This window comes from Schistocerca serialis, chromosome 7 (genome assembly GCF_023864345.2).
Source record: "Schistocerca serialis cubense isolate TAMUIC-IGC-003099 chromosome 7, iqSchSeri2.2, whole genome shotgun sequence".
Taxonomy (NCBI): domain Eukaryota; kingdom Metazoa; phylum Arthropoda; class Insecta; order Orthoptera; family Acrididae; genus Schistocerca; species Schistocerca serialis.
The window spans coordinates 421,325,211-421,337,843 of NC_064644.1; the positions used below are offsets into that span (position 1 = coordinate 421,325,211).

A 12,633-nucleotide genomic window follows, 5' to 3' on the forward strand; every position below is an offset into this window, starting at 1 on the left:
ATTGCCCAGAGTGGCAGAATCATCTGCCTGTCAGTGGCCTTGGAATGGCTTATAAAGGCAGGCAGACTGATCTGTGCGTAATCATGTGACTGTGCTCACAGCACCTCCGTGGACGGTGCACGTGCAGATATGTGTAGACACATGATCGCAGATTGAGAAAATAGTTCCACAATAATGACACCACTGTCAGTGGTGTCCACACAGTTGCATGAGAAACTGGAGCCTTTGGCAAAATAGTTCCACAATCATCATGCCACTGTCAGTGGTGTGCTCACAGTTGTGCAGGAAACTGGAGCCTTTGGCAATTCGATATGAATTGAAGCCTAAGAATAAAACAAGAAACAACTGCTTCCTTTGCAGCCAATTACTGACAAAATATGGCATACTGCAGGGCTCAGTCTTACATCCACTACTCTTCTTGATTTATGTGGATGACTTTGTTGAGTATATGAGTTCCCAAAAAACTATCCTACTCATGTTTGCTGATGAGACCAGCATATTGCTTACTCGATCCAGCCCAGAAACCTTGCAGTCAACAGCAGAAAGTTTTATGGAAATACTTTCTGAGTGGTTCATCAAAAACAAACCCATTGTAAATACTGAAAAAAACTGTATGTGTCAACTTTCAGTTATTTCCTCCATCTAATGAAATATCTATTCGAGCACAATTAAAAAATGATGCTCTAAAAAATAAAAGCGTCACAAAATTTTTGGGTCTGTGGGTTCAGCAAGACTTAAAGTGGGACACACAAAAAAAAAAAAACTTGTCTAGGAAACTCTCATCCATGTGTTCTGGTCTAAGAATAATAAAGCAGACAACAAGCAAAATGACAGTACTGCAGGCATACTATGTGCAGTTCCACTCACTGTTTTGACATGGAACCATTATCTGGGGACACTCAACTCGCAGTAAAAAAGGTTTTTAGAATGCAAAAAAGGGTTATAAGAATAATTTATGGCCTCAAAAAGATGGGGTTATGTAAATCTCGTTTTGCTGAGCATGGTATTTTGAATATTCGAAGCTCATTCACTTATGAAACTTATCTTGTTCACTAGAGACTACCTGCGGAAAACATGCAAACTACTACAGAACAAATATGTGCACAACTGTTGTATCAGAGGGAAATCAGATATACACTAAAAATATCACAGAACAACAGCCTATCAGAGGAGCATAGTTAACATTGATATAATACTACACAATAAGATACTAGAGGAAATAAAAATTACTAACTGTCCAATAATTAAAGTTAAACTAAAGGCATTTCTAATAAAGCACTGTTTCTATTCTGTAAAACAATTTCCAATTATGTAAGAAAAAAAGTTATTTTTTAAATTGTAAGAATAGGTACCTAATTTTAATTTGCATACTATTTGCTAGTATTATGAATTACTGCAGTTTTTCTTTGACCTATCTAATATCATTTGTACAATTTATGGTGTATGATAAAATGAACCTATAAAAAAATCAATCAATCAGTCAAGCAGATAACCCACAGGACATGGGGTAATGTTGGTGATTGTAGGGGCTGACTACAATACTCTCATTTTTTTTTACTTTGTGGATTTCTATCTGGTTTACAAGGCCATCATCAGATTTTAACGTGCAATTGTGGTCAAAGAAGGTACAATATTCTTGAAAAACTTTAAAAAGATGTTACACATTAAGAGTGAGGAATGAAACAGAGTAAATGTAATCTTGGGCACTGCAGTGGCAATGCAATTACAAATGTTAAAGTTAAGTAGTAAATAAATATAAAGGGAACAAACTGTAGAAACGCGAGATTAAGTTTTGGACCGTTGTTTGCTGAGTGGAGTACATTGGACTGTGACTGGTAGCTGCGGCTGTCACTCAGTGAATGATTAGCAAACGTGTGGAGTCAGAATTCTGCTATCTCGAGCTGTGTTCATGTTCAGCTCAGCTAGTTGCTATGTCTCTGTCTGATTGAGCAATACAAAACTTTTCACAATAAGTACAGGTAATTTTGTACATCTCACTGTTGGCTATGTAATCTTTGCTATTGAAAAGATACTACACTACATTGTAGGAAAACTTGATTAAATACGGTACCGGAAGAAATGGTAAACTTACTGATTGAGATAAGAAGATTTTAAAGCAGATTGTTACCTCTTGTAACACGTAAGCCATGAAAATTACTGGTGACCTAAGGAATCACCTGCAGTGTGTGCCACTAATTCAGGAGGCTCCAGGCTTATGGTAACATGAAAATTATTCCCATTAGTGCCTTTCAAGATGAGAGGATATCTACAATGTCCATCAAGTGTTTCAGGAATTTCTGTTTGCAAGTGAAGTGCACACCACAAGGCGATCTCAGAGTACAGCAAAATTATGCCATTTCTGCAGATCTCATGGTGTTGTCATCTGCTCAGTATTAATAAAATATGTACTTTGCTTGCATATATGTGACAAATACCCTACAAAAATCAGTTTGCAGGATTTCATTTCAAGAGTCAGTTGTCAGTGACAGATGTAACTCCATATATTGTTGAGTTCACTACTGTTCCTCTATTTTTTTACAGTGGACACATAAGTCCATTGTCTACTAACAATGAAAATTCCTTCATAGAATAATATGTAATGTCAGGGAAAGACAACCACTCACTTACAACCGACTGTTGTGTGGCACTTAGAAACACATCAGTCCACTATTGGTGAATGATAGCCTTTCCTTTGTTTTACATAAAGCTCCATTGTCTGCTCTTTGTTATTCTCACTTTGAAGCAATATTTTTTTGCATTCTGATAACTTACTTTATGGAAAATCGTAGATTAGATTAGATTAGATTAATACTTGTTCCATAGATCATGAATACGACACTTCGTAATGATGTGGAATGTGTATTTGTATTATGTAATATGTTATTCTGTGTCAGCTTCTCATTTACATTGTCCTTTTTTTCTCCGCAGTAAGAAATGCACATCTTTGATGATACCCATGTATTATAGAAGGTGTTTTGTCTTTTTTCCCCATTGAATGGCAGTCTGTTTTTCCTTCACAGATCTTACAAGGAAATGTTTGCAGTACTGTCATTGGATGACATTGTTTCATTGTGGAAAATTTGCTCTTTAGAGTTTGACAAGGAGCCACCATTGTTGATAGCAACAGTTGCATTCCAACAGCTGCCAGTGTGTGCCATCAGTATCTGGAGGTATAAGGTTAGTGTAAATTGCTGATTGTCAGATAATGTATGAATAATAATAAGTTTTAGTGTATGATGCTATAAAGATTGCTTGGGTACTGGCTGAAATAGGTTCAACTGTTTTTGCAACTTTTCCCTGTGACGGCCACTTGTTTTAGACAGCATCACATATGTGGATCACAATTTGAATATATATTTTTTTTCCTTTGCAATAAACACACCATATTGCATTCTATGTGTTACTGAAAAAATTACAGGCACAAAAAAGGTGAGTCTGACAACAATTGTGTCAGTAAAGCACCCCCCCCCCTTTTTTTGTAATATTTGGTGTTAGAATACATTTATTTTCATCCCCCCCCCCTTCCTTTCTATTCCTTAATTAATTATTCTTTCCATTTCTCTTTTTTGCTTCCTCTCAGAATTTATTTTTAATTCTGACTCTGTCCCATTTATCATTTCTGAATTGAAGCTAGCACAGTGTTTAATGCCTCCTATGCTCTCTGATGCCTTTTTCTGTACCTCCCTTCCCCCCTCACAACAGATGGGGCCTTATTAACTGATTTCCCAAGTGATCAGTGCTACTTTTCCAGTCTTCCTTAATAAAACCTTTGTTCCTCCCTGCAGAAAGAACAAGTTCTGCCAAAACTTGGGAATATTATATTTTGCTGTTTTATTTTTGAAATGCTGCTATTTGCAGTACTGTAGGCTGTTCTTTTTGAAGGTAAGTAATGGGAAACATCCCACTCACTTTGTAATACATCTTACATTGCTTTATAAAGTTCTCCCTATATGCTTACTTGCTGTGACAGTACAGAAATGTTTTTCACTAACATTGTTATCAGATACTTCTGGATTTTTTTCATTATATTACACTTGTTCACATATATAAAGTGATCTCCAATTCTGTGCATCAAATAAAAATTTGATATTAGCTGTACTAAACCTCCCTAGATGGTAATATACAGGATCCAGGAGAAATTGTCAATATTCTTGGATGTGACAGGAAAGATCATGTGAAGCAAAAAACCTCGTATGGACATATGCCCTGTTCCAAATGGTTTCTGGAATAGAACACATTTAATGTTCATTGTTATTTATTTTCTGTGTTATTCAATACAGTGTCAAGTTTACACATGTACAACAGTTAGTAAACCCTACAACATGCATTTTACAAAATAAGTATTTTTAATACACTCACTGCTAAGCATTATTGTACACACCACATTACAGCTGTTGTACAGTTCACAATAAATGTTTGAATATCCCACCATCAAATTCATTGCACTTGTGCACTCTTGGGAGAACAAGTTGTGTTGTGTAGCTGAGTGCCACTGTTCATTCTCTAATGAAGGCAGCAGTGTCCAGGGTGCAACCGTCCAGTTCATATCACACATTCACTTTTCGTTTGTACTTGTCGACCTCATCAAGCCCCATAAACAAAAATCTAATGGCATAAGATCTGATGATGATGGTGGCCAATTAATTGTACCACTATGATCAACTAGCAATTAGGGTAAATGCAGTCTGGTAAAACGTGGTGGGGCTGGAAGTACATTGCAGTCATTGTGGCCAAATAAATGTCCTCAAGCTTTTCAACAATTAAATTTTACAAAAAATTCAAGTAGTTGTGTCCCATCATTTGCTCTTCTAAAATAGGTAGACCTATCGCTATGTTACCAATCATGTAGCACCAAATATGATCAAAAAATGATCTTGGAAGTTGGTTTCCACTGTATCATTTCGGGTTTTCTGCAACCATCGATGATTGTTATGTGTGTTGTTGGTTCCATTCTGTGTCAAGTATTGCTTCATCAGTAAATACTATTAATGGAAGTGTCATTTAACCAGTGGCAGAAGGCATGCTGTATGTGAAATGGGTACAAGTTTTTTTTTTTTTCTTTCATTTAATGTTCGCCATACATGTGTACACGGGACATTGCTATTTGCAGAACATCGCCACATGCTGGTAGTAGGACTACGCAACACTGTTTCAACAATGTGTTGCAGTTCATGCACAGGTTGTTGAATTAAACATTGAGAAGAAAAATGGGAACTTCGAAGAATATATGTTTCAAACAATGTTCTGATAACTCTGGTAAACACTCTACAATCAGGAATTCAACTTGTCAGAAAGCATCAACAGTATTCTTTGACAATAAACAGGAACTCTACCATTGTAGTAGCCATAACATACACCATATCTGCATATTCTTCATTAGTGTAGATGTGTATCATTTTAACCAGTACATGTACAAACACAGTTACCCTACGCTTCTCACTGATTCACTCTCAGTCGCTCCCAAAAATTCACTCACAGCACACCATGTTGCATGTTCCGTGGGTTAGTTTAGTGGCAGAAAGACATCCCATGCAAAGAGGTTGACAGCAGCAACATAGGTTGGGGTAGAGTAAAACATCAAAGAGGTTGGGTGGGTAAGACACACATGCATGCCACTAGCGTAAAAACAAATGTCCCTTAAATCTTTGGAATAGCATCCTTCAGAAGTTTTTTTACTTCAAATGAAAATTCCTGTCATATCTGTGAAAATTGACCATTCCACTTGGGACACACTGTATTTCCAGCAAACAACATTGTCAGTAAAAGTGATTTGTATATATTGAGATAATGACTATCAGTATTGTGCATCCTTGGTGCATATTAAACATATCTTTGTTTCTGACAAACACTCACTGTTCTATCCTTCAACATTTCTTCAAACTGGTCATATGTTCAGAGGATATCCTGTATGACCTTATCTTTCATATTAGTCAACATTATTGTATGATACTGATTACCATTTGAAAGACTCCTTCTTCATCATCTTCTTCTTCCATGACTTATTTCCTGTGTCACTCAGGATCTGTCTTCCTAGTCTTGGTATGCCAATTTGAATGAACCGGGTGATTATAATTAAAGTTCCAGATTCAAACGCTCTGCGAATGTGTTCAGGAGGTGCTTCATGCACTGACTGCCAATAAGACAAACATTTTCTTTAAAATTTCTTGTTCACATGCAAGTGGACTGTGAATGGCCAAGGAACAGTCTATGGACAGACGAGGAATATGGGAAAGAAAAATCTGCTTGCACATCAACCAATACCACTTCATTCCACACATAACTGTATGGTGCAGGTTGGTGGCATCATTTATTGAACGGCCTATTTTTTTGAAGAGATGAATCCTGTTACTTGTACCATCACTGGTAAATGCTGTGAGAGCATTTTGCACATGAACATCATTCCAACCTTTCAACAGCATGATGCATGGATAAGATCATTTTTATGAAGGATGGTGCCCCTTTGCACATTTCGCAGCCAGTGAAGCAGACGCTGCAGAGACGTTTTGTAAGTGCTAGAGTTATCAGCCATCATCTCCCTAGAGATCCAGTGGCCTTGCTGCAGTGGGAACACCAGTTCCCATTAGATCACCAAAGATAAGCAGTGTTGTGCTGGGCTAGCACTTGAATGGGCCACCATCTGGGTCTGCCAAGTGCTGTTGGCAAGTGGGACGCACTCAGCCCTTGTGAGGTCAGTTTATGAGCTACTTGACTGGGAAGTTGCAGCTCTGGTCACAGAAACTGACAACAGCCGGGACAGTGGTGTGCTGACCACATATCTGCATCCATTGACACCTGTCAGCAGAGGAAGGCTCTGCAGTTGGTTGGTACCATTGGGCGTTCTGAGGCCTGTTCAAACAGAATTATTTCCCTACAGCCTGAAGACTGTCCAGATCACTTGATTTTTATTCCATGTGACTTCTGGCTTAGGGGTTATTCAAAAGATGTTGTGTTTGTTACTGTAATTACAAACAAAGAATTAAAGGCACGCAATGCACAACACTGAATGTGACACTCCAATCTATTGTTGAACATGCTGTTTTTGATTTCTGCTTTTGGCAGAAAGTGGTGCACAGCATATTGAATATGTCTTGTGCCTGTTTCATGAGAATGAAAACCCAATTCCATTGTTGCTTTTTTATGTGGTTTTTGGCCACAGGGCAATTAAAAACTGATTTTTCCTGTCCGATGCATTACAGCCTTTCCATGATGGATGGGCTTACCTAACTAACAATGCCACAGCTGTTGAATGCCAAACTTATGCGGTCATGTGCATTGCACAATATTGTTGGTTTACTGCACAAGTTACAGCATATCATCATATTGCTATTCATCTGCCGAACCCATTTATGTTATGACGCTAACAGCACCATCTAGTGGGGAATTTTTTCCCCCTCATAAAGTTTCGATAATATTCCATTCAAATTTGAGTCATTCAAAGCAGTGGTTCTTCCTTTACAATGTTTTGAAACTGAAACTTCAATTATAATCACCCTGAATTTGTGTCATTTCATGATGCAGTCCCATCAATTTGAGGCCATTCTTAAGGATCCTAATCCATGTATTTGGTGGGTGGCCAGGGCTCCTTTTCAGTTGTTCTGTGTCAAGTACTGTTCTTGTCATATGGTTTATGTTCACAGCCTGTAACATATCGGTACCAATGGGGCAATTGTTTTGAAGTTTTTCCACTATATTTGCTATCTTAAACAAGTCTTGGAAGTTGTCATTTCTTGCTCTGTCTTTTAGGTTCATTTGTAAGTCTACCATGTTACCTACAGTTCACATACTTTGACAATTTGTAAGATGTCCATCTGAAAAGAAAGAACTGTGCTATATTTGAGTGTTGTCATTGTTGTGGTGTTCAGTCTGAAGATGGGTTTGGTGCAGCCTCTCCATGTTACTCCATCCTGTGTGTGTGTGTGTTTTCTTTGTGTATGCCGCACAGGATTAGCCGAGCGGTCTAAGGCGCTGCAGTCATGGACTGTGCGGCTGGTCCCAACGGAGGTTCGAGTCCTCCCTCGGGCATGGGTGTGCGTATTTGTCCTTAGGATAATTTAGGTTAAGTAGTGTGTAAGCTTAGGGACTGATGACCGTAGCAGTTAAGTCCCATAACATTTCACACACACATTTTTCTGTGTGTATTTTACTCTAATTTGTTAAAGTATAATTCCAAAAACTAGCAAGTCTTCTTTCTTTTGTGTGTGCCTATCAACATCTCAATGCTTCTTCTTTTTGGTGAGTGCTCTCCTTTAATCCACAAATATTTATGTCCTACAAAAACTTTCACACAAGATACGTTTTATTGTCAGAATTAGGGTTTTTATTTCACCTCACTCCTTTAGTCCATATCAGGTGTTCCAATGGCTCAGTTAGTAAGTGATGCCTGTGAAAGACACAGGTATGGCTTCAGATTTTCACCAGTTGTTTAGTTTAAATCTCTCAGAAACTTTCTTCACCTTTGAAGGCAGTATTGTGTTAGCAATTGAAAGGAAAACTAGGATATCCTGCCTGATATCAGATTTTAGGAGATAAGCAGCTGTGGCTGTTGTGTCTTGATACATTACATCAGCATTTTTCCAGTTTCCTAATTGTGCTGTGGAAATACAATGGTTCTCCTGTCAGCTTTTCATTCTTCAGTAATCACTTCATAATGAGCAGAAACATGTATTGACTTATGCGTGATTTGGTGTTCTCATGAAATAATTTATGCAGCTGGAGTTCTGATAACAATTTTGCCATACATCCTTAAAAAAGAAGCATCACTACCTCTGTAAATGATATTGATTGAGTCAAGTTGTTCTCCCTTTTTAGTTTGTTGATCAGAGATCATCTACTAATTTTTTGAAGTGTGGTCCCTGTAGTTTCATTTTAATTTCATAAACAGGAATGAATGTTTCATGAGACACAGCCGTGTTTTTTTTCTCTATAATCAGTGTGTGATGACCACCATTTAAGGTCAGAAATGTAATATCATAATTCTTATCCTATCAACCACTGTGCATTACCAGACAATATTTCATTGTGAAAAAGCAGGATTTGCTGTAACATTGGTCTTTCAACTGTGTGACCATTTAATATGAAACATAATTAATTGTCTTTGCAATTTAATTAACATAAGGATGGTAACTGTTGCTTAAGTTGCTTCTTCTAGTAACATGCTCTGTAGCTTTATGGCATGTCCATTTCAGATGTCTTAGCCATTTGGAAATATTTTTACTCCAAAGTAAATTACATCTTGTGGAGTAAAAAAAGTATTTCTTGAATTGTACGAAACTGTGAAACCTAATCTGCAGGAATTAGTTTTGAAAGTAAAACCATTTGACCAAATTATACTGTGATCCTTTTTCTAATAACAATGAATTGCATTTCATGAATTTGGTACTCTTGCCTGCCTATATGCCCTTGCTTTGAAAATGCTTGAGATTTGAAAGCATGAAGGTGCTGTACTTTTCTTTGTGACAATTTTCTTATTGACTCTTCAAGCTTTCCCGGCAGATGTGTTGTAAATAGTCTTCACAGGTTTGCCACTGGATCACGTTGTCCAAATTCCACAATATTTCCTTGGAGCAACTGTCCGACATTTTCAGGTGGTTCAACCTTGCTGTTGGCTAGGTATGACTGTAGTGTAAATATGGTGTAATTCTGGCAGAACACACAATGAACTGTAATTTATTCTCTTGAAATGTTTATTCATCCTTCATGTTAGCTTCTAAGTCTCAGTCAGATGGTGTCGCTTCCACTATATTTATGTTAGAGAATAGTATCTGAAATGTTATTAACTTCTTTTAACTTATTTGTCACGTCTTACAGAAATTGCTGATTAGTTTTCAGGACTCAGTGTCGATGCAAGACGTTTCTGGAGGGACAAAATATGTCCAGGTGATTTGGCAGTACTAAATGAAGATTTTGTGCACTTTGAAGGTGTAACTGAGTGCCAGATGCTCGAAGCACATGCATGGAGAGACAATATATACACATGGATAACAAGTTAGACATTTACAGTCATTCTTAGCAATTATTCTGTAGTACTTGAGCATTGTATTTAAATAGTGGTGCTTTTTTGTAGTCTTACGGTTGTCATGCATTATTACTTTATTTATACATACAAATAATTGAAAGATATTTATTTCAATAATTGGAAGTTATTAATTTGACAAGTTAATTGCCTGCATCAAACACAAGTAAAAAAACTCATGAATCGTAAGACAGGCATGAAACTTTGCAGGCTTTCAATAGATACATACACTGAACAGCCAAAGAAACTGGTACACCTACCTAATATCGTGTAGGGGCACCACGAGCACACAGAAGTGCCGCAACACGACATGGCATGGACTCGACTAAGTACTGTCAGAGGGAACTGACACAATGAATCCTGCAGGGCTTTCCATAAATCTGTAAGAGTAAGAGGGGGTGGAGATCTCTTCTGAACAGCACATTGCAAGGCATCCCAGATATGCTCAGTAGTGTTGGTGCCTGGGGAGTTTGGTGGCCAGTGGAAGTGTTTAAATTCAGAAGAGTTTTCCTGGAGCTACTCTGTAGCAATTCTGGATGTGGGGGTGTGACATTGTCCTGCTGGACTTGCCCAAGTCTGTCGGAATGCACAATGGACACGAATGGATGCAGGTGATGAGACAGGATGCTTATGTATGTGTCACCTATCAGAGTCATGTCTAGATGTATCATGGGTCCCATTTCAACTGCACAAGTCCCACACCATTACAGAGCCTCCACCAGCTTGAACAGTCCCCTGCTGCCATACTGGCTTCCATGGATTCATGAGGTTGTCTCCATACCCATACAAATCAATCCACTCAATACAATTTGAAACGAGACTCGTCCGACCAGGCAACATGTTTCCAGTCATCAACAGTCCAGTGTCGATGTTCACAGGCCCAGGCGAGGCATAAAGCTGTGTGTCGTGCAGTCATCCAGGGTACATGTGTGGGCCATCGGCTCCGAAAGCCCATATCGATGATGTTTGATTGAATGGTTCACACATTGACAGTTGTTTATGGCCCAGCATTGAAATCTGTTGCAATTTGCAGAAGAGTTTCACTTCTGTTACACTGAACGATTCTCTTCAGTCATCGTTGGTCCCGTTCTTGCAGGATCTTTTTCCAGCTGCAGTGATGTTGGAGATTTGATGTTTTACCGTATTCCTGATATTTACAGCACACTCGTGAAATGACCATATAGAAAAATCCCCACTTCATCGCTACCTCGGAGATGCTGTGTCCCATCGCTCATCTGCCGACTGTAACATCACGTTGAAATACAGATAAATCTTGATAACCTGCCATTGTAGCAGCAGCAACCAATCTAACAATTGCACCAGAAACTTGTTGTCTTATATAGGCATTGCCGACCATAGCACCATATTCAGCTTGTTTACGTATTTCTGTATTTGAATACACATGCCTATACCAGTTTCTTGGGCACTTCCGTGTATTATTTTGTGGACTACTTCCTGAAATGCATTTATTTTGCACATATTACAAAATTAAATCTGAAAAAGCATTGTACAAGAATATAATCTAAACTTTTTCTAATTTCCGATCAGACAACCATTTACTGATCATAGAAGGTAAGAACTGGTGGTGGACAACATGCGTGAACACTTGCATATCAGTTCAAGTAAGATTATTGGTAGTAACTGAACAGTTCAGTGTACTTGTAGACATAGTTTTAAAACATGAATTGCCATAATCTATCAACAAAGGAATTGCATACAGTACATAGAATGTATTGAGTGAAAAGAAGTCCAAGCCAACTAATAATACACCGATACAAGTCCTATGTGATGCATGTAGATGGTCTGTTGAATGTCAGTTCCAGATTTATTCTCAGTTACAGGCTGTCTCCTCTGTTAACCATTATTGTCTGCTGTACAGTGGGATTGACAATGAAAGGGAGACATACTTTAAGTATTCATTACTGAGATGACCACGTGGTATAATTCTTTTGAATTCACTACTCTTTTTGTCAATCTGAGGTCGACTACAAGCATTCAGTCTGCACTTAATCGAATGTTTCAGATAGAAGGCTCTTTGCTGATCATAAACTAAGTTTTCACATAGTAAAAATTGCTTCTGGTGCAATATAACAGACGCTTTTGGTGACAACGTAAAATTGCTTGAAATTATCCATCTCTTTTTCATACCAGTCTTTTTACTTAAGTTTATGTTATCAGCTTCCATCATATTCAACATTAATAACATTTATTGAAAGTCAGAACCACCTCTTATTTGCACTGACATCACAGGTTTTGTGGGGCATAGCAATACCAGCATTGTTCAACTTATTTTTTGAAACTGTCTTCAAAAAGCATTTTTTTTTATCAGTTGAGATATCGCAGTCAAAGTATTAGATCAAAACAGCTTGAGAAAAATAACTTGTTTCTTCTAAAAGATGATGTTTTAATTAATTAAAACATAAATAAAATGCATAAATAACTACCAAAATACTATGCATTGAAAAAGGCTGGTTACAGATTTGTGTTTACTAGTCCAGTGAATTCATTTGATAGACATAGCAATCACATTCTGTTCAATGTTATTTAGACATTTTTATTTTCACTTTAGTATGTTTCTAGCCCTTCTATTCCCATTCAACTTACCACATACCACAAAAAAA

General features: G+C 37.7%; 1 protein-coding gene across 1 annotated transcript in view; it reads left to right on the plus strand.

The window, feature by feature from the left end:
• LOC126412141 (uncharacterized) overlaps positions 1-12,633 on the plus strand; it is a 98,417-nt gene that overhangs the window by 68,092 nt on the left and 17,692 nt on the right. The window contains exons 4-5 of the mRNA XM_050081593.1: positions 3,021-3,177; positions 9,822-9,984. Of these exons, the coding sequence (XP_049937550.1) occupies positions 3,021-3,177; positions 9,822-9,984 (320 nt within the window). The remainder of the gene's footprint in view (positions 1-3,020; positions 3,178-9,821; positions 9,985-12,633) is intronic.